General features: G+C 36.7%; 1 protein-coding gene and 1 long non-coding RNA gene across 7 annotated transcripts; one reads left to right on the forward strand and one right to left on the reverse strand.

Annotated features, from left to right (window-relative positions):
- Positions 1-2,890: 2,890 nt before the first annotated feature.
- On the forward strand, positions 2,891-27,474 carry LOC100651458 (protein PALS2). 6 transcript variants are annotated; one of them, XM_012313569.3, is made up of 8 exons: positions 2,891-3,334; positions 10,019-10,134; positions 20,580-20,876; positions 22,116-22,352; positions 23,602-24,076; positions 24,220-24,554; positions 25,189-25,263; positions 25,994-27,474. In XM_012313569.3, exons 1-8 carry the CDS (start codon positions 3,229-3,231, stop codon positions 26,168-26,170), a joined length of 1,818 nt encoding a protein of 605 aa, XP_012168959.1. In that variant the 5' UTR covers positions 2,891-3,228; the 3' UTR covers positions 26,171-27,474. The 6 variants fall into 6 exon arrangements, with proteins under 6 accessions (XP_012168959.1, XP_012168960.1, XP_020720888.1 ...); XM_020865229.2 differs by lacking the exon at positions 2,891-3,334 and adding an exon at positions 7,361-7,472; XM_012313570.3 differs by lacking the exon at positions 25,189-25,263.
- On the reverse strand, positions 27,360-27,897 carry LOC125385957. The gene is made up of 2 exons (XR_007225749.1): positions 27,767-27,897; positions 27,360-27,600 (listed from the first exon to the last, which is right to left on the reverse strand). It is a non-coding gene; the product is annotated as an uncharacterized LOC125385957 (long non-coding RNA).
- Between the last annotated feature and the right edge of the window lie 24 nt (positions 27,898-27,921).

The following is a 27,921-nucleotide window of genomic DNA, read 5'->3' on the forward strand; positions in this document are numbered from 1 at the left end:
TGACGACGTGAGCGCAGACACTTCACATTCTTTCCCCGTCGTCGGTTGTCACTAATAATCCTGATTCACGGGCCAACGCTGTCAATAACTTCGTAAAGCTTTACGAAATTCTGCCGCTGTAAATCGCGGTTATCGAACGACAACTCATCGTCGCTGCGGAGATCGTCGCTCGGTATTGCAAGTTGCAACGCGTCACGACAAGGACGCTCATTGATTCGATGACGCGCAAACAACCGGCGAACCGGGCCAGGAAAAGATACTCGACCGATAAAATTGCACGCTGCTAAAATTATTCTGCGAACCAGTCACGCGCCACGCATAATCGCTACTAGCTACTCGCTTCGTGACCTGTCTAACAAAAGGCGCTAATCTATGGAATTACCAGTTAAAAGTTAAGCATTGACTATTCTATCGTGACTTTGTAAATTGCTTTTGTGAATCGTTATTGATCTAAACGAGTACCATAGTCATTTCTTGTTGTAAGATTTACATTCTAGAAGTAAATTGGAATAATACATGTAAATATTCATACAGTAAAATCCATTATATTTATAGCGAAAACTTCCGCATACTTCGCGTCAATTAATGATAGTATTTACGAAACAGATAATAATAAGCGTACGTATCTATTTACGCGAATGGAGATAAAGTTCATCCGAACGTTGGTGGTCCCAAGAACGTGTGGGTAACGCGAATGATAACTCGTGTTGGGTCAATGCCACGTGAAGCAATGTTTGTAGAGCAAAGTCGAGGCGCGAACTGCTAGGTAGGTCTGCGGAGTACAGACGCATCTTTCGTTTGACAGGGAGCGTGACGAGACTCGGAAGAGAGCCGGAAACAAGCCGCTTATATCGTCGACCTCGACGAACCTAATCAGCCAATCTTTGCTGAATGCCCATTGTTCCGGTATTTCGAGCGGGGTCGTGATAAGATTCAACTGAGAGATATTTCAAACACGAATCAACTAAACTATACGCTTTCGAGTAGAAACAATCAATTAACGAACTTATAGATAGACAAGGATAAACTGAAATATTGGTACAGACTATACATATTTTCCTGTAAAACCCTGTATGAATCTGTAAAACAAAATTCATATTCGATTCTTTTATAAGACATAACTTACAAATTTATGATTTAAATATACTATAGTTACACTGTCATCAAGCAGGAGTATAATAAAACTAAACAGTAAGCAATATATAAACGATAACTTTTAGCAAAAATAAAGTTGCATTGATTATACAACGAGAAGGTATAAAAGTACCAGAAACCAAAAATTAACAGTTCACAGAGGTTTGAAGATTTTTTAAATTTATGATAAATCTGATTCAGGACGGAAAAGTTTATTCTTGCATGTAAAGTGTCAACAATGTTGTAATATTCAAAATAGCATAACAGATATGGCAATAACATCTAATGTATATGTATATAATCAGATCTCATTTATCAAGTCAGTAGCGTCACCCCTCGTTGATAACGAAGAATGTGATAACGCTATCCAATAAAACTAGATACTCAAACGCCTGTAAATATGCAACTGTAATATCTCGAAGCGTTTTAATTCTCGACTAATCTCGCTAGATGTCTCTAGTATAGAATTTACTAGAATATGATGTAATTCCCATATTTGCCGTAGCAAATCACAGAGGGCGTAAGAAACACTCCTTTTCTCAAGGTCGGTATTACAGAACGTGAAACACAAAGTCCCTATATAATAACAGATCTATTCTGTATTTAGTCCGTGCTCACATAATGCGACATCTATATCCTGTATTTAATCAATGTTCCGATATACTCGAAATATAATAAACGATATTCATCTGATAAGTTTTCTTCTATAGAGAATATTTGTTCATAAGTCGATATATTTTCGTGACAATGAGTTCCTTATCGATCTAAGATACAATTCATTTAATAAACTCCCTAATCAAGTTCGAATCCCACAAAATGGTCATATCTTTGTCGCGATCGGGTAAAATAATTTCATTGATCGATACGAAATTGGACGCGGTTCAACTTTCACAATCTACATGAAATACAATAAAACACACTAAACAATCCGGTATCAACTTGTAGCATCAGATATCAGTTACAACAATGAAATAAAAGAACAAAAATGAAAGAATAAAACGACCTTATTAGGTCGCTATACATTATCTTTCTTTCTTCACATAGCTCTTTAGTCATTTTCTTCGTCATTCGGATCCTGCGATATATGCCAAATACAGTTATGACATATCACTGGTAGATTCACATTCAGGACGGTTACAAGGTGTTGCGATTAATGTTGAATATTACTATAATATACAATCGACAATAAAAAGAAGGAAAACAATTTTTTAACGCAATAATTCTATCCTATTGATCCGAATGAAGAAAAGATGCTTAAACATCTGCAATTTCTCAATTTTATAATTTATACGAAGCTATTCAACGTGGCTTGTCAACGGTTCGCACGTCATAACTAATTACAGTTTATTCGTCGTAGTATAAAATAGTTTAGATGTACGAACTTTGATCTAAAACTTCAAATTCAATCAGAAACTATAAGTTCACCAAGAAACGTTCTAATAAAAGCTCCAAACTTCATATCTCCAATAATAGAAGATGCAAACATAATTTCCCCGCTATTTAAAAAAATATCTATCTTTTGGTTTAAAAAGACGATCGTCAAGGCGTTTGTTTTGTATGTTGTTGTTGTAAGTTGTATGACGCCGTAATCCAGAATATTTCTACCCTTCCGTGGGCGCGTTTACTATCGATCGATCCGAACGCACGCGGCACTCGTTGCCACGAGTCGCAAAATCGTGTAAGCGGAGCGAGAGAGAGGGTGCAAAAACCCACCCCCCGCGCAACATGCTATAAGTACCGGACACGAACAGAGCGCGGGCTTATAGGTCCCGTTGCGGTCTTCCTCGTTCGTTCGTTCTCTTCGACGCTACCACGATCACGGACCATTACCGGTGATCTATGAATAGATCACGAGATCTTCGACTGCCATTTTGACTTCGCGTCAAACGTAGATCAATTGACGGGAGGACGTGGACAACACGTGGAACATTCGAGAGGAAGAGTGACAGGGAGAATGACAAAGTCGCCGGTGAATCGGGAATTTGGGCAAACGGAAGTTCGATCCTGTCAGTGGAATACTCGAGGCTGGGATCCATGCTGATCGTGATGCCGATTGGCGTCACCTGAAACCACATTCCACTATCGTCCACCAGGATGAAGAATAGCAAGTCGATGATGGATATCGAGGACATTTGTGGGTGTTCGAAACTACCCTCGATCATTCCTAAGAAGGAACTGCCGCACTTGAAATCCACTTCCGGTAAGTTTGAAATTGTTCGAGTATAGAACGGATTGTAGATTGAACTGTCCGAGATTGGAGAGATTGAACTGAGTCGAGTAACGTTTTATTGACTACACGAACCGTTTGATTTACTCACCTCTGTTATCGAAGTGGGTTTCGATTAGTTCTCCCGCCATTTATATCGAGGTCTAGAAAATTGAAAATTTCGAATTGAAAATTCGAATTTGAATGTAAAAGAAAGTTTGAATTTGCACTAGTGATTTATATCTGAACTTGAATTAAAAAATGTAAACTTATCTTAAGAAACTTGTAATTTAATCTTTGTAATTCTAATCTTGCGTTAAATAGAATCTGAATTTAAATATCTAATTAACGAAATAGCCGCAAACTTTTTAAAGATCTAAAGATCTTGTACTTTGCTGCTCGACTTTCGTAGAATTTCTAAAGTCTCGTCTTATCAGGTCTCCCCAAAACTTTCGATAGATTCCACTCGTCACTTTGAATTCTTGACAGTTCTCTGGATCTTGATTTGTACGGATGGAGGATATTGATTGAACCGTTTCATCCGACTTCTACGAACTTTTCCTTCTCTATAACTTTCGTTTACCATTCTTCGAAGATTCTTCCTCCTCTGACATAAAATGTCTGTGATCCTGTTAAATTTAACGTGATTTCAGTGGAAGCACCATCGATGCTGACTTACGTTCCAGTTTTTCACATTGCGGTTCAGACACGTCTCACAGGGATTTAGTATCACATTGACGTGGTGATCAAGTTTTGGGACAAATTTGCAAATACTTTTACATTAAATTCTTTATCTACTTTATTTCTGAAGAATGCTAGAATAACCTGTTAATTGGATCATTTCAGATATATATTATGACTTTTTGAATAGCTCGAATTCGACTTAATGAGTATTAATTTATCTTTATTATCTTTCCTTCGCGACTTACAAGTTAAATCAGATATCTCGATTTGTTACCAATATTTTTCAAAATTTTCAATTTCACGAATATTTCACATCTTTGAAACGCCGAAATGAAATTCACGACGTCATGGAAAAATTACAACAAAGAGACGGTCGATATTAACGCGTGCTCTCAAGAAGAGAACTCGGACGATCGATAAAACCCATAACAAAGCCAGCTATATAATTTAGGACCTTGAATGAATACTAATTTCAATGATCATGTATAATATAGTAACATCATCACGAAATCCAAATTCTTCTATATTTACAATCTTCAGCCAGGAAAATTTTCAAAATTCAAATTTTATTCGCTCTTTATTTTCACAGATTTAAGAATCTCTTTAAAAATCTTGTGTGTTCAGATTCATTCCTCCTGCTTTTCTTAAGCTTTCCACGAAAGCTTCTTACTTTCGTTGAACTGTTTTTCTGTTATACTATTATCTCTATCGTAAAAGCGATCTTTTTCATGTACTTTCCAAGAATTTTATATTTAACTTGTATCGTATGTATGATTTTAAATTTGAGCTGCCTCATGAGAAGTTTATTAAAAATCTTCATGGATTCCAGGCTATAACTTCTAATATCGAATTCATAGTTACTTCCGTTTTGTAATTTCGATGGAGCAAATGGTTTCCGTCTACACCTTACGGCCATCCTGATTGAAAGCAGTTTCAGATCCCTGGTCCGGAGCCTGTGTATTTCTCTAGTGTGGGACAAAATAAACGTTAATAAAATCACGATTTGCACGATCGGTGGGTTACGTTGAACATCTGTTCACGATAAAACGTTTAATCGACTCAGAAGTATCTCGCGTAAAATATTCTAAATAACCTTAGTATTTCACCTTGATAAAAATCCAATGGAAAAGTATAATCTAAAACTTTCATAAATATCTATCTAAAGAACCTAAGAAAATCATTGAGTTTCAATTCCCCTGATCATAAGATAATTTTTCAACAGAATCAACTAATACTTTAAAATAATTGAACCGAAAATAACATAAACAAGAGACTAACGTTCCATCAAAGACAAAAATGTACTAGAAGAAAAATTACTAATAAATTAAAAAATTTTCAAATATTTCAAAAATCCAAAAGACCAAAAACGTGTTTTCCGGTTACAACAAAATTCCTCCACTCATCGTAAAGTTATTTCGAAGTCAACTCTTCGCGAAGTCAAATCGAACAAAAAATAATGTAAAAAAGAAAAAAGGGTGAATAATCGCGACAAATTGTACAATGAAATTATCTAAAATGAGACACGAGCCCTGTGACGGTCGATTTTTTTCGTTACATCCATGAAGAATGATTTCCTTCCTCCGAAGATCAGCTGGTTCGTTTCTGGACCCTTCATCAACGTGCTCGGATTCTCGCGGGCAGTTACCCGGTGGTTCTTTCCTTTTCCTCGTACGCTCCTCTCTTTCTCGTGTTCTCTCGCTTTGGTTTGTCTGGAAAAATAAGAATAGCTTTCCTCTCCTTTTGATGCGCTCGTTCCCCGATGAAATTTTAGAAACGGCAGTTTCAATCGTTCTTCGACGACGACAACACGCATCGCGACAATCTTCGTAGACTATACAATTCACGTTCTGTTTTTAAAGCGCCCCAGCGTCTTTTGTCATAGAGTGTGTAGCTCAAACGACTAAATCATGTAAATAATAAAGTGTGATTCTTCTCGAGTGGAAACCTATGGATATGTGAAATTCGATTCACAAGTGGCGCTATTTGGTGAATGAGATTTGCCAAGTGAAACTTCAATTAGATTTGAAATTTGCTTTGATAGCTTAAAAACTTCGTAACGTAACCAGCTGAACCATTCTGATGGTATCAATCGTCAAAATCCTAAAAGAAAATCAACTTGTGAGGTTCGTTATTGTGCGAAAACTTCAGGGTTATGTGTGTGTGAATGTGTGAAATAACTTTGACAAATGAAATGAGACATAATGAAATAAAGATCATTCGAGCCTTTCACAAAACTTTTAAAAGGTCACGCCATAAGCAAGAATCATTTTCCTCAACTACGACAACGAACAACTAACACTAACGAGATCTTACTAAAAGCAGAGAGCAATTCTTCTCAATTATAATAGAAAGCAACTAAAACTTGAACGAAACTTTTAATTAAACCATAAACTATCCTACATTCAACAATCTTCGGTCCGAATAAGTAACCTGTTTCCTGCTTGCACCTTGCAACGCAACCCCACGTTTCAACAGTTTCAACCTACTATCGACATCCGTCATTTTAAAAGGAAAGGAAAAAAGAATTCCCCGAGAATCAATCAGCCACGACGAATCACAAATAACTATTTAAAAACTACCAGCTCCATATGCTCGTACTATTTGATTTGAAAAAAATACTCGAAAGCATCGGCCGTTAAAGATGTTTCCGTGGCAAAAGAAAGAGCACTTTCTTTGACGTAGTCAGGATGCCCTTAAAAAGCGTCACGAATTTCCTGAGCTCGAAGGGAGCAGCGTGGCGCGGCGCGAATGTTCTTCTAACTTCGTTGTGTTCCATCACTTCCACGGGGTGTCGCTTTTAGTCTCCTGGCAGGGGCCTAGGGCCCCAAGCAGGTGTAACACGGAGTTTCCATTCACCGTGACGTGTTGCCGCGGAACGGACCAGTGTGCACGCTTCCTACGTCTTCGAAGAAAATTCTCTTGTTTGCTCTGCCTTGACAAACACTGGCTTGGCTACCGAAAGGAACGTGGCTTCCCGAAAGATCAACGATCGCGTGAGAATGCGTGTTACAAAGAACAATGATTGTTGATAGTAAGATGGATAGTTCGGTGATAATTGAGTTATGGTGATTGAAACTGTTCCACTTTTTAACAACGTTGTGGTAGGATTCAGTAGATACAGACTCCTAAAGAAGAGATTTCTTGTTTCGTTGTTTGACAGTGCAGGAATGTGAAAATAATCGTACTTACTTATGGTGTCTGGCGTTTAGTGACGTCAACGAGACGTGACGTTAGATATGACGATGAGAATGTAAAATGTGAAACGGAGAAGAAAACGAAAATGTGATTTGTTGATGTATTAAAGATTTCTTATATAAGAGTTTACATAGTCGTGTAAGAAGAAACGTCAAAATGGTTTTCTTCGGAAGAAAGGAGAAGATAGAAGATCGCCGGCTGTTAGCCAGCATCGATGCTGTGAATGGCACCAAACTCTATCAAATAGAAAATGGTAAAGCTACGATGTTAGTTTAGATTTGTTTGGTTCTACATTGAAAGAATTCCATTGAAAATTTTTCTAATGTAACGTTCAGAAGAAATATTTCCTTCCGGTTCTCCATCAGAATTCCGCGAACAAACTTCTCGTATTTTATTATCTCGTATTATTCCTCCATGTTTATGTGCATCGCTTTGGTTTTTAACAAATTTGAATGCCCTTTTGTAACGTCGTTTCTCCTTTTTAATTGAAATTAATTAAAATTCCCAAAGAGTTCAATAATCTAAAATAGAGAAGGTTCGAAAAAATTGACGCAATTCTAAGTGTATTTAAATATTCTTCTCTTCCTAATTCTTCTGCACTTCTGTTTCATGCACAAAATCAATCAGAACGAGCGAGTGGAACATTTTCTGATCCAATACTGAAGTTAGACAATCTCAAATAAAAAAATATAGTAAAAAATTATACTAAATTTGGCACGATCATATTTTTCTTCAAATAGAAGATATAATTTTCTTTATATAGTCTCGTATTAAAGTTAAAGATTTGCAGTTGCTTGTATAACGTATCGTCAAACCAGCGTTTCGTTTCGCCCGTATACACACGGACAGACTGGTTTAAGAACTTTTTCCTTCGGCTGTAAACCAGGCGAGAAATAGGTCGAGGCGTTCTGGAAAGACGATACGCGATCGTCATAGTATGGCTCTATGCACTCGTGGTTCGATAGCTTCGTGTAACTACACGCATTTATCATGCAAACGTCCCATCGTCGACATCGCTTATCATCGTACATTCAAGTGGCCAATCACTATTTATCAGAACCACTCGAACCTGGAGAAGGCCTCGTCTCGTCTTCGATAATTAAACGTCATAAATTATAAAGATACAACTAGTTCGACAAACTACCCTTTATGATAAATGTGTTCTAAGGGATGTAATGTAATTGCAAATGAGATAATTTTAGAAAATTGTATGATTTAACTTTGTAACAGAATATGTTTGCGAAGATAAGAGATATTTTTAGCAAAACATCTTGTGTCGCTGCTTTTATTAAAATAAATAAATTTTATTAAAATAATTTATAAAATAAATTGTGATTCCAAGACGTTTTTCATGGGGAGACGTCACATTTCCAAATACATTACGAACGATTTGTAATGTTTGATTTAAACTCTTTTTTGGCTATTAATATTGACAATTAAACAATAGAATGTTCTTTTTGTATTCTGTGTTTGAAATAGTAAAAAGGCTTTATCTCATTCATAATTACGCTAAACGTTGTCTCGTGTTGAAAATTGTTCGACGAAGTAAGGTCGAACGAGAGTGAAAAGGTAGGTCGAAGTCTGACTATGACTCTAATTAGTCCTGGTACTTGTGAATAGATTCAATGCTAATTGGCACCAGCTGGAAACCATTGTTAGCAGTAAGATGATTCTTTGGTCCTTGAGCTTGCTTCAAATTTCTTTCGAATCCGAACATACTATATTTGACTCTAAATTGTACAAACTAGATTGACGAACATCATACTTGAAATTGAGATTCGGTTAATTATCGGCCTTTGATTAATTAGGTTCTGAAATCTGGAAGAATAAGTTCAGCAGTAACTCTATCACAAATAAGTCGTATGTTTTGAAAAGTCTGGTATTCATTCACATTCATAAAGGAAGTACTCGCTAAAATCTTGACAAAAACTTAAATTTTTAATACAAAATACATAACCTTTGAGTTTATATTCTGAAAACTAATACCCAACATTATTTCATTACTATTTTGATCTCGATCAAATTATGAATCTTGCAAAAACATATTTTCCCAAGTTGTTAAATTTATTATTTATTTTCTTTCTATTATTTATTTTTATTCTACTGGCATGTGAACTGCATATACGAAATAATATACACGCACTGGTGAACATATAAATCAGAACATTTTGTTTTCATAACTCATGTAAAATATGTATATGCTGTTTATTTCTAAATTAATACTATTATATCGTGGAATGGAATATTCGCAAAATTACAATGTTTGCTCAAATAATACGTAGTGTTTTAGGCGAAAATATACCTGATATATATAAACGGGAATAATTTCAGTTATACTAATTCAAATTCACATTTCTATAAAAATAATATTATAACTCAATATTATATAAATATTATAACCACTATAGAGGTACCATATACTACAATACTATAGTACTTAAAACAATTTACTATATTATATGCATTTTGCATATTTTTGTATACTTCAACTTTCCATAAATGCATAAATATTCGCGGTCTAAAGGTAACCATTTAAAAATTTTACCTCTACGTGAATAATACTTCCTTTCGCATCAACACTTACTCGACTTCTCGCTTTTCGATTTTTCCACCGAAGTGTCTCATGCTTTAACTCCAGCCACCTGTGGCTGCCCCAATATTGATCCATCGAATGGCCACACCCGGCATCCCCTCGCGTCGCTCTTTTGCACCCTCGACGCTCGTGCCGGTAGTGTCGTTGCCCTTCGCGCACGTCCACGTAGCACGGTGTTATGGAAAAGTGCCTGATCACTGTTCCAGCCGCCTTCATGCACGTACGCGACAACCTGGAGGAGCTGGGCAAGGTGGCTGACGACACGGATCTGCTCTTCCTCAAAGGTCTCCTGGATAGCCCTGTGGTCACGTCTCTAGTGAAGGTGAGTAAACGCGTGTCTTCATGCTAGTGATCTTTTCTGTCTCGTGTATTACATCATTATCCTCCCATTTTGTATCCAGTTACGATGATAAACTTTTGTAATACGAAGAATTCAGGAATTTAGAAATCTTCTCCATTTATTTTGTGTTATTACAATATTAGAAAATAAATTCTAAGTTGGTTTAAATCTCGTTGATAAATAAAAAAAATGAGGTTAGTTTGCCTGGATGTAATGCAGGTGGACGTTTCCTACGTCGAAAGGAAACAATTTTCAAGCGATATTCCATTGAAAGTAATTAAAATTAAAGATGTTGTTTCGAAATATCTAATATTGTAGGGAAGCATGACCGCGATATCTTCTCTTTTACAACTGTGAACCGAGCTGACAGTTTGTTATAATCGTTTCCTGTTATCAATCATTGTTTATTCGCACTACCGGCTAATTTGCAGTTCACTAGAATAGAACGAAGAAGTTTAGTTTTGTTACAACAGGATGATGATTGTGTTTTCTCATTCGTAGTAAATGAAGATCAATGAGCGCAACTATTACAGCCTCGTAATCGATAGCTTATTTGTTAGATTGTCAATTGCCACTTGCTTGAGCATAGAATTTTTTCAGCATATATCGAATCGGGTTAATTGCAACCATTATTCGCGCGTGTGTGTATTATTTTTGGCATCGGCAAAATAAACAATAGCGTGCGTCGTTGGATCATGCGCGCTGAGGGCAGATGGTTTCGAGACACATGCACGTGCCACGTGTTTACTACGCTCGATTTTACGAGAAAGAGACCGTCATTTACGAGAGAGTGCCTCGTCCGCCGTGAAATCCCCGTACGAATGCAACGCCGTGAAATGGAAAACGTAACGCAGCCAGCCGCGAGTCCCCTTGCCGAGGTCGGTAAAAATCTTCCAATGTCGTTGAACTCGTTCCTTCCACGCTCGATACTCGTTTGGGATCGGTTTCTTAGCTCGTTCGTAAAAATAGGAAAGATATACTTACTCGTGGGCTAGCTGGCTTGTTTAGTCTGTTACTATTCTGTCTTTTATTGATCGATTACCGAGCTTTGTTTAACTCCTTTAACATTTGGTATTCTGTATAGCTGGATACTTAACCTTTGGGTACGTTTATTTGTTTCTATGCCTTCTCAAAGTTTTTCTTCCCGACTTTTCATTTATTTAGGCTTTTGATGTTTCCTTTAATCTTCTTAATAAAAGTGTTATTTTTCTAATCTCTTGGAGATTAGGAATAAAGAAGTATCGGAACATTTATTTTCATACAAAATATAATAATTAATCTAAATTATTAAAGAAACAATTGGAAATTAGTTGAAACAATTGGTTGAAATTCTGTATTCGTATAAAATTGTGATCCAATATATCTGTTGTGAACGGAAGTATATATGTTTTGTATATATGTTTTGTATTTACTTTTTCTTTAATTTAAGTCATAAATATTCCCTTGACGGAGGAAATCGCTTTACAAATAGTTAACCTGAAAACCCACTTGCCGCGTATGTGTTCAATAGCGTACATTTCTTTTCTCAGAAAAATGAGAAATAATGATCGTTTTCTAATTTTAAATAAATTCGTTTCTGAAGAGGTTAATAGTTTTACGTGCTTTTTTGCTGTTTAGTAAAAACGTCATCTATGTCATTTTCACGGTACATAAATACGCTTCGTTGACCGTGTCGCCGCTCGTTTTCGTTTCCAGTTTCATTACAGCTTCACCATCAAAACTGTAATAAATGAACACCTTTTCACTTGCCTATTTCTCTCAACTTTTGGTTTCAGCTTTCTGTTCCACTGCGATGTATAGTATTCTTATATTACGAAAGCTTCCTGTCAGTGAACAAAACACTTTCCACGACTGTATTCTATTCTTCAAAATACTATTCGTTCTCACATCCAACACTCAGCGCTATTATACAAATTTTTATTTCCCATCGTTGACATTCAATCCATTCATTCAACTTGTAATGGCCACTTTCTGTTTTGTAAAACAAGAAATTCAGACGCTGAAAACCTTTCGCTATAATTTATGAATGTTACGCCAGACATTCTCAAACAATCTCATCTAACAACGGCTACCTGAATTCGAAGCAATAAATCGACTATGAACTCGATATACCACATGAAGACGCATAAATCTTCTAAGACTTAATTCGCACATTTCTAGCCATCCAAACTAGTGTCGCTACGATTGAAAATATCGGGACTTGGTTGTGCACGTGATATTGGTTAGAAAATGATCTGGTGACAGCGAATATAATTTTATCACCTTGTATTCCGATATTCAACACGACCAGTACGTTTTTGGGAATTACGATCTGTAGTAAATCATTAGAATGAATGAATCAGAATGAATGAATCATTCTAGAAATACATATAACACAGTTAATTTCTATAAAAATTCGCAACAGACTATTTGTTCTAATCATTCTCAGTCTCTTCGATTACAATACATTAATTTCAATTGCTACATTCATCAACAATTAAAACTAGGTTTTTAAAACACAAATAGTATTTTTAACTCTTATACTATTTTTCAACTCTTCTCGTGCAAAAATGAGCCAACGTTTCCACTAACCGAGCAATTCCTACGGAATTTAAGAGACGCTAACCGCAAAGATCCCGTAGCGCAGGAATGCGCGACGCTGGAACTCGAAAACGTCAGAACACTCGGGTCGACCAATGAAATTTTCAAAACAAGTCTTGTACGCAACTTCTTTTTACACGCCGCTTGCACTATGGCTGCGTGAAACAGCCGCATTATTTTGGTCGTGACATACATTTCCCGTCGAACCATGGAACAACTTGGGCTCTTCAAGTGAAAATATTACTATCCGCCGATTGGTGTAAATTCAGCAGTGTGACGTGACTACGTACGTCACCTCTTCTCTGATCCATTACGTAACAACTATGATACGTCTGCGTATATTTTTAATTACACCTCGAGCTTCTTTATTTATAGAATGCATTCATTACTGTCGAGTTTTTAGGATCATTTTATATCTTCGGTTATAATCTTAAAGATATTTAATGTTCCGTAAAATATATTTTTTCACATTTCGTAGATAGCTTAGGTTTCTATTAAGTTATACAACTATTTGTTGAATCAAATCTGTTTTCAATAAAACAATTTAATAAAAAATTTGATAGAACTTTAGTTACTTTGCCAATGATTCACTGTATCTACGGAGAGTTAAGAAACGTTCAATAATTCAATGTTCTACACAGAGGAAGAAGTGCAGTTGGAAGACTCGAGCATCTTTTTATTGGAAGCCGTCCAACAGGTCGAGCAGTTTCTTGAAATTCTTAGAATTATAAAAAAGAAGAACTTTGACTTTAGGTCTCTAAAAATATTCCAAAATGATGGCGTAAAAGATCTTTGAAGTTTAACGTATCTGTAAAGTCTCAAAGTTGGTTGCTGGCTCGTGACCCAAAACCGTTCGAATTATCTTGTTCCCGATCAACTGCACGCATCCGTGGCTTTCCTGCGAAACGTTAGTGCCCATCCACACGTATATATATATAACTTACCGCACCTGCTGGGCCCACATTCCATCCTGTTCTTCAGGATCAGCAGGTAGAAGTTTCGTCTGGTGTCGAAAAGTCGTTAAGAAGCCGGTGTTCGTTTCCGGCTCGGTTCAAGACAACAATAGCAAACGTTGACAGATGCGATATGGTGTTACTGGTTTCGTTGAAAACCGTAAAAACCGGTCACCAAACAACCTTGGTAAATTTGATGGCTAATGTGGAACTGTTGGAAGGAAGGATTTAAGAGAGGTGTGAGAAGTTTGATTTTCTCGTGGTATCTCTCCTCCAGGTATTTTTATTTTCGTATATTCTAAAATTGCTAATTTATCTTGGGAGTATCTTAATGACTCAGCTGAACGTGGTTAGGTTTAATTAGGCTGAGACGTCGCCTGAGTAATAGGAAAATTCCCATTAATAGAGTTAATAACGTCGTGCTCGAGGAGTACGTGCAAAACAGAAACTGAGTAAATCTTGTCAATCCTTATGAATTTGATAAAACTCGAGATACAAGATTACTGTAGTATTCATTATAAAATGGTATTTATAAAGAAATCAAAGCCACCAATTTGATTGAAAAAGAAAAGAAAGATTCAGGAATCTATATGATAAAATCGGACACTTCGTATATTACGATATTCCACTAATAACAAACAGAACTTTCGATCTTTCTTTCCATCTCATCTCTCTTGTCTAACATTTCTAAATTTTATAGCTTTTACGCAGATAAATCTATAAATTCTAGCAGAAAAGAATCTTAACTGAAAAGTAACATCACAGTTTACGGAAAGAAGGTCTCATTAATCTTCCACCCCTGTACCAACTACCCTAACCTTTGTATTACTAATGACAAACTCCACTTCCGTTCTTTTTCCTCCGTCCCATTCATCCTGGTCTCGAACGTGCACCTTACAAAGCCATCCCGTGGACAGTCCACCGAAAAGCGGAAACCGCGAGGGTCCTCCTTGGGAACAAAGGCGTTTCCTGCGAAGGGAAGAAGCGAGCGAGGCAAACCGTGAATCAGACGGTCGCGCGCCAGCGGCGCCGGAAACCACTGGCGAATCATGCCTCGTAAATAATCTAAGTATGTTAATTGACAAATCGTTGCCGCGGCTTCTCTGATATCCGGCGTAATTGACCCAGGCTCGAACTTCAGCGACCGAGTCATCGCTTATGACCGCTCTCGCAGAAATCGTGAGGCAGTGTCACGTCGCGTGCGCTCGTGTACACACACGGATTACGATGTAATTTCAACCGGCTTTGTAATCGCGCGAAGGGACGAGCGGAGAACACGCGTATGCGACATTGACGCACGTGTAAGTGACAGGAACGTAACTGGAAAAGTTATGCACCATGCGTTTTTAGTTTGCGATGTCGTTTTAGTACAATTTGAGAGGATGGAAATCTGGAATACAATTTTGTTGGTATATTTTTGGAACAATGATTGTGACATGTATATGTATATACGATGAAAGAAAAATTAGAAACTTTCCGAAAAAAAAACATTCGTAACTCAAAATGATGAATTTAATCGATTGTAAAATATATTACAATTGATGATGAATCGATTATAGAATATATTACAATTATTTGACATTAATTTTGTTATGAAACGATATAAGGTATATGTTTCTTATGTAAACTTTCGGAGCTAGATTTTGCCCTGCCAATAATCAAAGATTAAGGATCAGTTAAAAAGTTTTAAAGATTTTAAAATTAAAAGAATATTTAATAAAGGTACTGGAAAGAAGAATTACTTCAAAATTGAAACTTTCCTAATTATTCATTACACCGAGACTCGCTAATGTTGCCGTAGCAATAGCTGTCTTTAACACTAGAGTCATACGATACCGTTGTATCGCGTAACGGATTATTGAATATCTCGAGAAGGGTCTACCTGTGTCGCAAGATCGACAAACCGATCGGTGTCGATGACTGCCAGCGTTTCTTTTTTGCCACGACATTATATTCATCGATTCAATTGTGATCGAATTGCATAATTTTTCAAATCAACGACACGTACACACGTTATAAATTCCCATCATTGACAAAAGCAAACTCGGACATCTCGTAGCTAAATATGTCCAAGGACAAGAATAAAACGAAAGTTAGGAGTTTGTGTGTATGTGTACTTTCACGCAGGAATAATGTACGCAATTGGAATGCTCGAGTAGTAAGAGGAATACCCCTCTACCTCTTCTAGATAAAGTAGCTAGGATATTTAACATTCCTCGCAACGAGGCACGTTCTCGTTTACACGTTGGCACTCCGTTTAAACATCGCCGCTTTCCCGTGTCGAAAGAAACGTTGGAAGTTCCGACAATGATACTAGCTAGATAATAATATTATCGTGTAACCAGCTAGTGCAACATGACCAACTTACTTTAATCCTAAAATCGTCGATTTCTAACTCTATACGCGTAATTAATGAGATTACTGTCAATCGTAAGGTCGTCGAATTTAAGAGGGTACCCTTTAACTTTAAATCTGACAAAGTTAATTCAATCAATAAATAGACTTCCTTTATTCATTCGTTTGATATATTATAAAAGGTGACAATTGGTAATTAACCCCATGTCATTGCATTGAAACTTTATTATAAGACTATCAATCAGGTGTCAACTAATAAGAAAAGAATTTGAAAATTCTAAAATATCAAAATAGCAACATACATGCCTACTACCTATCAAAATTCTAATTTGCCACGAACTTTTCCACAACAATTGGTATTGTTAATTGACCTCGTTTCGCTGTAATCCTTAATCCTTTTGTAACAATTTCAGATCAAACCCATCTTACATATATTCAGTAATAAAAAAAAGAGTAAGAAAATTCTAAGACCTGAACAAGATATATCTAAAATTACGTTTTATAGACTTCTCAATTTTCCTACCCAAGTAATCAATGTCCAATTCTCAACAAACAAATGGCTCACTTTCACAGACTAATTTATGTGACACAAGCAGAACCTATAAATAACAGTAAATTCCAAGATAAATCAAAAGCAATATTTTTAACATCGCTTTCCTCTTTTCCCCCAGTTGACGAATGTAGCTGCTTCTGAACGGTTGCCAAAATCACAATTACCCAAATAAGCTTCTAAATGGAAAACTACCATCGATTTTCAAAATTCCAAATCATCCATTTATGGAAAATCTAGTAGAATAGGGTCTAAAGCACGCACGTAGACGGCCCTGCATCGAACGTAGCGGAGTGTTGCATACCATCCGAAGAAGGGCCCCCACCTGTTTCAGGCTGGCCGCCTGACGAAGGTGGGGGCGAAAGAAACGTCAGTAGGCGCGGCAGTTTTCTGACGCCGCTTACCTAAGCAACACACACGTTGTGCGTGTTGTCCAAGTCGCGTTTATCCCTTGTGGAAACCCCTCGCCAGGTTCTCCCGTGGCCGTTTACCCCGTCGGTTGTCGCCGCGTGAGTGCACCCTCACGGCACTGGCCGATCGATACGGCGAACTCCAGTTCCAGGACGGCGGCCAGCTCGTTCTCCAGAGTACTGCGTCCTACCTAACGGAGACAGGCGACCTCTGCCTCGGCATTTCTCCAGGCTTCCAGTGTAAGTTAGGATTCCTGCGAAGAAATCTTTGAGGAGGCTCGTTTCGTCGTTTTGGTGGGGCGGTGGTGAGTTTGGGGTAGAAATGTGGATAGATGGAAAAGGTGGATGAGTGGAAGACTGTTGCTGCTGACACGTGAGATCGGGAGAAAGCGCAATTAGTTGACCGTTGGCCCCTCTTGGCGTCTGTGGTCCGTGGATCTTGAGGTTGAGAGTAGCTCGATCTTAAGAGAGTACTATGATCTCTGTATTTTCATACATTAGACGTGTTTCGTTTATCAATTGTTAATATCATTCGTATCAGTTTTTGAACAAAGGCCATTTAAAGATAACGGTGGAGTTTTTAGTGGATTGATGATTCTGTTTTGGGAAAGGTATTATTCTACTTCCTGTGTAATTTCTAGAAGAAGGGGAGCAGAGAGGTACTGTTGTCCATTCATATTTTGAACCATTCGTTGTGCTTTGCTTCATTTTTTGGAGGAACGGAACTTGGTGGAATTCAGAATCGTTCGACGATCTTGTTAAGGAAAGGCCGCGCAATTTCTTGATGTGAGCGAACAAACAAAATTTGGAGAAGTCTTCTAATTCTCTTAAAGAAAGGTATTATTCCACTTACTGTGTAATTTCTTGGAAATAGATAAGGTAGAATTTCAAATTGCTTTCTGAAGAAGAGTTACTGCATTCTTTACTTTGTTTTTGTAGCAGTAAGTGAACGTCGATTAACATTTTTCTTGCAAGTCATTCGAACTATAGTATCGTTTAGAATTGCGACATTTACTGTATGAATGTGTGATTTATTTGATTTTCGTTTGAAAAATTTCAAAACGAGGGATAACAAAGGAAGTAAGAAGGACACGGAATTGCCACACAATCGTTTGGATCGTAGTAGTAATGAAACGTTTAGTTATTGATATGTGTAATGAGCGAGTTGCTGTTTGTTCTTGAAGCGCAATAATCCTGTGTTTGTTTCGTGAGAGGTTTTTCAGGGACGTCACGGAAGAACAGAAGAATTCATTATAGGCTACAACGTTCGTTGAACGCCAGCTGTTCTACCGTCGTTTTCATTATAAATACGGTATAATTCGTGCCCACGACAATTACAATCTTGCGACATATGGAGAAATACCTCGATTCTTCGTTCCACGTAACGTGGCATTCTAATTTTATTTGCTACTCACAACTAATTGTTAGTTACTTCTTTTCCTTCCATTATCTCTCCAAATTATATAAAAATAACTACGTTTCATTTTTAATTTTCACGAGCTTATGAACAAATATAAGTCTGTTATAAAGGTGCATGCAAGAATACAATTTAGTCGAAAAAGAGTTAAAGAAAATGAAAAAGTTAATTTTTATTATTTGACATATCTTTTCATGTGGAAAAGATACAACTGATTTGATAAATAATAATCTTTTTAAAACGTAGCAAGGTTGATTTTCTAAAAACAGTATTTGTATTCTCGAAAATAGAGTTAGAATCGCTTACCCAAATACAAAGTTAACGTTTGTGTGCGAATTAGTAATTCGTAAGGTAATCGAACTTTCTAGCATGCGTTAATGAAAGCAATCCCTCAAATTTCGACGTACGCACACGATTCTCGATAAATCACACACTGTTTTCTTAGGTTTCAACCAAAACATAACTTCGACCGTGTTCTTTGATGTCTCTCGCGTCGTGAGTTGATTTATTGTTGCGTGTACATACAAGTCGCGTGGGCAGAGAAGCCTAAATCGAAGATTCATTACTTCCTTTTGATGCTCCTTTTCCAAAATGTACGATATTTTACATACGGAAACTTATGCCATGTTGCAATTCGTATAATCGATGCTGCAACAAAATCGTTGAATCGACATCGTGCATCTGCGATGCACATGTATCGACGCGAATGATTCGACGATGAATCATACTGACGGTGAGGAACATCGACTTCAACGGCTTCGTGAAACAATTTCCATAGACGAACGATTCGCGTTGGTCTTTCAAACGAGAGGAGAATTTTTCATCTGATCTTGTTCGATTAATCCAGATATGCTCGATCGTTTTTATAATTTTTCTCGAAATATCACTTCGCATTTATTTAGCGTTCAAATTAAAGATAACAATAATTTTTTTATACTAATATTAAGTGGTTGTCAAAAAATAGCTATTTGTCTCAAAGAATTAATCTTATCTGATCAATTTGGCTAATTTTGACTGACACCTGAATTTTTCGTAATATTTTTAAACACAATTCCACTTTCTCTTTATTATAATTGAGTATTCGCGTGATATATCTCTTTTGATTCCATTAATTGGAATATAATTTTGTCTTTCAATCTGTTTTTTAAAGAAATTATTCTAAGAGGTGCATGATTATTCGTTGCTCGGCATTTTCCGTCGTAGCGTTCAGGTATCAAGTATTCTTAAAGGTGGCTCTGAAACACTGTGAATGACCTACTTTCGTAATTACTCTTTCATTGTTGTAACGTTGCATTGGCTGGTTCAATGTGGAGTACACTAGCCGTATGTGGTTCGACACTAATCCAATCAAACCTCGTTGACACAGGGTCATCGTTGCGCAATGATAATTTCACGCTCTTAGGTGATAAGTCAGCAAAAAATGCTTGCGATTTTAATCGATCAAAAAATAAATTGTATCTAATACATTACTGTCTTCTATGAAATCTTCACATTTACGAAAAGAATTTGTTCGATAAATATAGAGAAAGCATTGAAACATCTTTGATATCACGCGTAACATTGTTGATTCAAGTGAGGAGTAAAAACCTTCGTTTCTCTCGGGTTGTATGAGGGGACCAAGAGTAACCAAGGTTCCTCGTACGGTGAATTTGATGCGGAAACCCGTTTCGACTTTCACAACTGACGACGACTAAGCCGTTCACTGTTTGTGGCTTTGGCCATACGCTACTACGTAGCCCAGAAAGGAGTTCGAGGAGCGCTCGATGCCCTCGATGGGCTCTAGGGACTTATTATTTCATCGATGATGATCGATTCATTCTGTAAACCTCTGCGCAACAATACGTTAGCTTCGTATCATTGCAGTAATTTTATTTTAATATAGTTCAATCATCGATAATCAAATTCCTATGCTATCACTATATCTATAAAAGCATAATTTTCAAATCTTCGAAAATAATTGCTCGATCAAATAACTAAACTTAATAACTAAATTTACCAGGTAAGCTAAAACATGCCAAAGAAAAATATCAAAAGGAAGGAATCTAATCTTGACTGAGAGATTCTAAAAGTTGCCGGTCGAGTTAGTAGGACGAACGAGGACGACTTGAACAAAAACCAGTTCCCATGGAAACCTGACAGACATCGTGGCGTGACTGTTGCAGGTCCAGGAGCGTTTGGAGGATCCTCCGCTTCACGTGGAACCGGTATGCTCGTCCATTTGTGACATCGTCGACGAGGTGTGTCACGCGCTCCGCTCCTCCAGAGACGAGAACGCGCGCGAACTCGTACGATTATTAAGAAGCTCGCATCTAAAAGCCCTTCTAGAGACGCACGACGCGGTCGTCGAACGAAAGGAAGCGCCATCGAAGCCGGAACCATCGCAACTGACGATGCCTACCAACGAGAGGACAGAAGCTGTCAGGATGGTTGGACTTAGGAGGCAACCTAACGAACCTCTGGTAAAAATTCTTTCACGATAGAATTCTTGAATTCTAGAATTAATGAAGGAACACAGTGTCCCAGTGATCATTATGCAATCGGAAAGGACTGACGAAAATAAATTTTAAAATTTTCACATGAAATCTTTGTTGATTGTACTATGACGACTGGATCACTCTGTGTAATGTTTGTGGCTTTACAATTAACAGAAAAGATGAATTGAAATACAATTAACGAAAAATATGAATAGATAGATATGAACGTTTGACACTTTTCCAAATAATCAAATAATTTTTATAGCTCAAAATCTTAGAAATATATCTTTGAATATTTGGAAATCTTTGTAAAGGTTTCAAGAGTTCAGGGTGTTAAAGGATGTTTAGCTTCTGTGTTTGACGGTTTGTTTCGTTGGTGAAGAAAGCGGCTGACGAGAAGGCACGTCGAGCAATCAACAAAGAAATATAATCGTTCGCGCCGACTTTCTCGTTCGTGGCTCTAGTTTTAGAGGTTTACCATTCCGTCACGTGAGAGAATTCCCATTCTGAATCGGATTTAACACGCTCGAACGAAGAAAAGACGGAAATGCCACTCGCAGTTCATAAATAATTCGGAAACGTTTATTATCCGCGCGATGCTGATTCGAGGCCACGTGGCCTCTTCGATGAATCTGGCACGTTGTTCCAAGCTTTATACCAAGCGAAGAAAACATTTTAACAGAAACATAATACATTATTCTTCCTTATGCTGCTCTTAACCTTCTGCATTCCAAAAGTTTTTGTAATAAAATTGCAGCAGCACCGACACACGTTTATAATTAAGTTCTTGGAAGCTAAGGCTTCTCTTTCGCAAAGAGACAAATGGCGCATTAGCGATACGATCTTTACATTATCCTGAAGTCGATTCCATGTGTTAAAAACCATCCAAAACATCCTTGGGACCCGGTGAATTCTCTGTATGCTAAACCACAGTCTATTTCAACATTCGCTATTTTCTCTCATTGTCAGCAAAAGGTATTCTCAACAAACAAGTGCACAAAGCCGCGATATTGCATGATGCCCTTCCATCAATGTTCGTTTATACTTTTACGCTAAAATGGAAACAGTAGGCCTTCTCAAACAAGCAACACCGCAAGAATGTAACAACAAAAATGGAACGGACATAGAGAATCGTCGATTGTTCTCTAAATGTACTAAATAGCAAACCTGGTTGCATTCAACGGGAACAGGCGAGTTTATTTTCACTGGTACGTCTTTGTACAGGGTCTGACGGTGCAGGTCGACGAATCCGGAAATTTGATCATCGCCAGGATCTTAGGCGGAAGCACTGCTGCCCGCCAGGGACTCCTGAGAACCGGCGAGGTAATCCTCGAAGTGAACGGGAAGGAAGTTCACAACCCTGAGGAGCTTCAGGAAGCCATTCACGAGGCGAAGGAGAATTTGTCGCTGAAACTTGCACCTGGAATCGCTTCTGATGGCAATCGACCCGTAAAATCTACGGTAAGTGAAGATAATTTAACTTTCGATTTGGTTCAAGTTGGCTAATTTTAAATTCCTCTATCTGAATTCATATGGTATAAATCTAAATTGAATTTATACCACGAATAAGGTGAAAATTTAAAAGGAACGTAAAAATAAAATTCTTGAAAGGTCACCTTCTTGAAAAGAAGATTGCTTCTATTAAAAGCATGAAAGTATGGAGGTACAAAAATATGTTTAATCGACCTCTTAGGATCTTTACGATTCAATTTAATGGCGTCTATATGAGATACGTGGTTACGATTTCCACCTTCCGACAAGAGGTCTCTTTAACACGATTGGATTTAGACTATAAAATTTTACTATTTCACTGATGGAATTTGTCCAAAAGGTTGAACAGAATATGCTGTCAAAATCGTGTTCTAAATATAAAAATCATTACTGGAAACATGAATTGTAATAACTCTTTATATCTGGCGGTAGCTCTGTATTTCGTGTGTAAATAAATGATAATGTGGATCGAGAATGGGAAACTCAATCCGTCGAAGAACACTTGCGAATAGCTCGCACATTGTTTATATATCCTGTAATATCAATTTTTTCAAAAACGTGAAAGGTTTTAGGAATGGAAATAGATAAGAATTATGTGAAGGAAAACATCGGAGCTTAAAAGCCTTATGTTTTGAAGACAAGAATAAAACATAGGTGGATAAAAAGTATGAATGGATGAAATTCTAGAGAACTACATACTATTATTACTAGAAAAAACAATCATCTACGTACAGATACGTTAATTTTTAAAATTATATGCTAAATCGAAGGAATTTAGTAAAAGCTAACAAAATAATTTATGTTATAATAATAAATATATTGCAAATATTCAAGAATAGATAGACAGCAAAAGCATATATTTAATCCCCAAATCAAATAAGAAAATTTATAATTAAAGAAGAATTACTCAGTATATTGAATTTTAAAACTGTTCTCCTATTAAAGAAAAGAGAAGATAGAACTCATCATTAAATTGAGAATATTTATACAAATTCATATCATTATAAAAAGAAACGAGAAAGTAAAATCTGGCCAAGCATTTGTTTCACCTACTAAATATTTTAACAAACACTATACTTTCATTATTTTATACGTTTTTGTACATTATAAAACATTGTATGCATTTTTGCATCTTTAAATTTCTCATAAATACATAAAAATCCGCAGTCCTTCTACCACGTCTCTCTCCTGAAATCTCGAATTTGTTTTCACATTACAGTGTTACATGAGAGCGTTGTTCGACTACGATCCATCGGAAGACACTCTGTTACCATGCGTAGAGATTGGACTTCCATTCCAGAAAGGTGACGTACTACAAATTGTAGACCAAGCAGACCCAAATTGGTGGCAAGCTCGGCGAGTCGAGGGCGAGGGTCTAGGTCCGCCAGGTCTAATTCCGTCGCTGGAACTGGAAGAACGAAGGAAAGCATTCGTGCCACCGGAAGCGGATTTTGTACACAAAATTAGCATCTGTGGGACTAAGATCTCTAAAAAGAAGAAGAGGAAAATGTATCAATCGAAGTCCAACGGTGAATTTGACAGTGCGGAACTGCTATTGTACGAAGAAGTGGCCAGGATGCCGCCATTTAGACGCAAGACCTTGGCTTTAGTCGGCCCAAGAGGAGTTGGTCGCAGGACGCTGAAGAATAGGCTGATAAATAGCGACCCTGAGAAGTTCGGCACCATTGTTCCGTGTAAGTGTCATAATTTTTGTGTGTCGTGAGATCTTGACGAGAATGACAAACAAAATTGATGGGAAAATACCATTCTCTTCTACTGTTAACAGTTACAAATTAGGATTATAATATTGTGATTCATAGAAGTCATATATTTATAGATACCTCACGACCACCCAGAGTACTCGAGGAAGATGGCAAAAGTTATTGGTTTACCGACCGCGAGTCCATGGAAACGGATATTAGAGAGCATCGATACCTTGAGTATGGAGAACACGGTGGGCATTTGTATGGTACAAAGTTGGATTCCGTGAGGGAGTTAATCAGAGCTGGCAAAATGTGCGTTCTGGACTGTAGTCCAGCTGCTCTGAAAATACTTCACAACAGCACGGAATTTATGCCCTATGTTATCTTCATAGCGGCGCCAGGAATGGAACAATTGAAATGGTTATATGATTTGGCGAGGTCGACTGGAACGAGCAGTCGGAACTTGACGGTAATTATGCTGCTATTATATATCACTGCCCTTTCTATTTTTTTAATTATTGAAACTACTGGTTAATGTTACTCAAGTTTTGTTAATCGAGTTTTACAACTACTCGTTAAAATGACATTTTTATCAAGTAAATATATTTACACGAATACAATATATTTAAACATTTACAGAATGATTTAAATATTTATTATTTTTTGAAAACATATTCGAATTTCGCGTACGAGAAATAAGAAATCCATTTGAAATGGAACGATTCGATGCGCGAAATTTGTATAAAGAAGAAACATATATCGACGGCACAGGCCGCGTTTCAAATAAACATAGCCATCAAATATTTTACGATGCAACCTTCCGAATCTCTGCCTGCCAGTCTACCGTCGTCGTGTAAATGCGTGTAATTTGCCTATTATAAATGTATTGCATGCACTTTTGTTTGATTACAATAACTCAATGATTGGTTTTTTTTCCACGAAATTCTTCTTCCATAAAATTCCAAATACCAATTACTCTTTATACTCCATTTAGATTGATATCGAATATTTTCACATATTACCTATTGTATAACTTCCTTCTCTTGATTGGCGTAGCGTTCTTTATTTAATCTTTCGTATGTATTTGATGTTGGCTTTGCTAGTTTGACCGCCAGAGTTCCATCAGGTACAGCTCGAGAAGAGCCAGGACGTTGGAATCTCTTGCTTCCTTGTACGAGGTTTGTATTTGCATGCATATTCATTGTATTTCTTTTTCTTTTATCGTAATGTAATTGCTTGTAGGTGTGTAGTATTATTGTTTGAAATGTACCACTATACAGAATCACGTAACATTCAAAAAAAAATTGTAATTTATATAATATCTAAATGCAATTTATTGACAATGCATTAATTTTAAAATGTAGTTTATTAGTGACATTAGGTTGCTGCATAGAGTTTGTCCGCCTCTTCGATCATATAAATAAGTTAGCAATATTGTGGTAGATATAACATTAAATCAATATAAACTGTGCTTCTGAAACTCACAGAAAATAGGAAAGAAATATGTTCATTAATCGCATAGTAATCAGACATTCAGAATGTTCCCATGATGACAAATCCAGTATCAAAATTTTCATTTTTTTCAGACATCACAATACATAACAAATGTAATAAAATATATCCTTCTTTTAATGATAAATCCAAAAAATTTTTATAAAAGAGGCATTTATAAATGAAATTTATAGAAGATTCACTCTGGTAGTTAGGACTTATGTGGCGACTTAATGCAAAACAAAGAACAAATATATTCAAGGCACAGTATGGAAGCTACAATCTTTCTAATATTCAATCTTCCAATTAGAAAGAATCACCATCAACAAACACACTTGAACTAAATGCAATCAAAACTTAATCTTTCTCAAACTTTACAAAGTACAGCTAAATTATAGTTTGCTTTTCACTAACTAGGAGGACGATCTGAAAGCAACGTTGGAAGAATCCGCGGCTTTACAACGTGCCTACGAGAAATATATCGACCTGGTGATCGTGAACGAAGACTTCGACAATACATTTAGACAGGTGATCGCCGCGTTAGACGCCTTAGCCACCGAACACCAATGGGTTCCGGTGAACTGGATTTATTAAACACCATTCAGGCTACCTGAGGGAACAAGTAGTTTCAGAACAGATGATCCAATTCCGGTCTACAGTATCGTGCAAAATAACAAATTATTGCATTATTTTCTGTGGAACACGCGATGGCGTCTTTAATATACTTATGCTTGGCAAACTTGATGTCGAGTGCATCGTTAGTATATTTATAGCATCCTATTGTCGTGCAATGGAACAATTTTATGGTTGTATTATGTGTATACAGAGTTCTAGTGTGTTGTGTATATTGTCTCCATCAAATGTATAAATACTTTTAAGCGAAATGACGCACTCGAATCGGGTAAAGAAGAAGCGGGACGTAAGTTTCTTTCATCGAGCGCGGAGTCTCCGAAACGAAAGCAACAAATTTCGAACACCCGCGTTCTTCTTCTACTTATGATTAGAAAAATACTCGGGGCTATGAAGGCCAAGAAGAGATAGTATCTCGCTTTACGATGCTACGTTTCCAGCAAGTACAATCGTGTAGCATTTACGTTACTTTGTTTTAGGTTTACGAAACGATCCGTTCGCCTCCTAAATTTCGCTCGTTAATAACATATATTCATTAGAAATCTACAAAAATACCGTTAAAAGATACAAGAAAATAATAAGAAAATTAGAAAAGAAGCATATGAATTTTGATTTCAATTATAGTAGTTAAAAAGTTTTAATTATTTTAATATTTTTAATATCTTAATGATCCAATATCTGATGATTTCCTCTGTGAGTTTCTAAATTGTCTTTTCACGCTAACTAAAGTAACGTTACAAAAAAATTCTCGCATACATTCCGCTTTATCACACAGAACAACTAAACGGAAACGGATCGCGATTAAAGTAGGTATACGTTATAGACCGCCGTCCAATTATTTTTAGAATACACCTAGTTTTAATTTCCCTCGAACTACGAGTCTGCATATGTATGTATGTTTATTTACCATTTGTCATACAATATACTTTCGTTTCTTTTATAGAGATATCTATTATATATACATATTATTCATTATATATTTCATAAATCCTGTTTGTACCGCTCGTGCACTTTAAACATATTCCTGGCATAGAGTGCCTTAATAGCACAGCCTTACCGGGCTTGCAGCGAAGACCTACTATGTCGAGACGATATATTCTCTTATACTCGAGTTTTACGCAAGACACGTGTAATAACACATTTTTTCTAATGCTCTGACACGCATGCACATGGAAATTACGACCGTTGCAGATCGCTATATATGCGTTTGATCGGAAGCTCCCGATCGTGCCATGTGATATACGGAAAAATAAAGTTTATCGAGCGTTTGTTACGAATTTGAATTACTAATACCTTTCTATCGTTTTCATTATCCTTATTTCTCAGAATTTCTTCTTGTTGCCCACACTCAGAACATACTCATAGGGACATGTATCTCTTGTTCATCTTCTACTCTGAAAATTACAAAGTGAAAGACTTAATTTAGAAATTATTATAAACAGGTTGTTTTATGTTTCATAATGAATGAATAACATATTTTAATCTGAAGAACTGAAGTAAAAATTAGAGCTGAAATTATATTTTATTACAAATACAATTAACTATTTAACAAATATGTACCTCTGATCTATAACCATAAATACGGATGACAATGAGTTAATTACATTTTGAAACCAATTTCCAACATTAATTTAAAAATATCTATAATTGTTCCATACGGTAACGAAAAAAATAAATACCTGAAATTGAACATCAAATTTTTTATATAAACTGGA

Source organism: Bombus terrestris, chromosome 11 (assembly GCF_910591885.1).
Source record: "Bombus terrestris chromosome 11, iyBomTerr1.2, whole genome shotgun sequence".
NCBI classification, from domain to species: Eukaryota; Metazoa; Arthropoda; class Insecta; order Hymenoptera; family Apidae; genus Bombus; species Bombus terrestris.

Coding starts and splice junctions, on each gene's coding strand:
- LOC100651458 (XM_012313569.3), top strand. CDS start 3,229: ATGAAGAATAGCAAGTCGATGATGGATATCGAGGACATTTGTGGGTGT. Junction 3,335..10,018: donor GCACTTGAAATCCACTTCCG/GTAAGTTTGAAA, acceptor TCACTGTTCCAG/CCGCCTTCATGCACGTACGC. Junction 10,135..20,579: donor TGGTCACGTCTCTAGTGAAG/GTGAGTAAACGC, acceptor TGACTGTTGCAG/GTCCAGGAGCGTTTGGAGGA.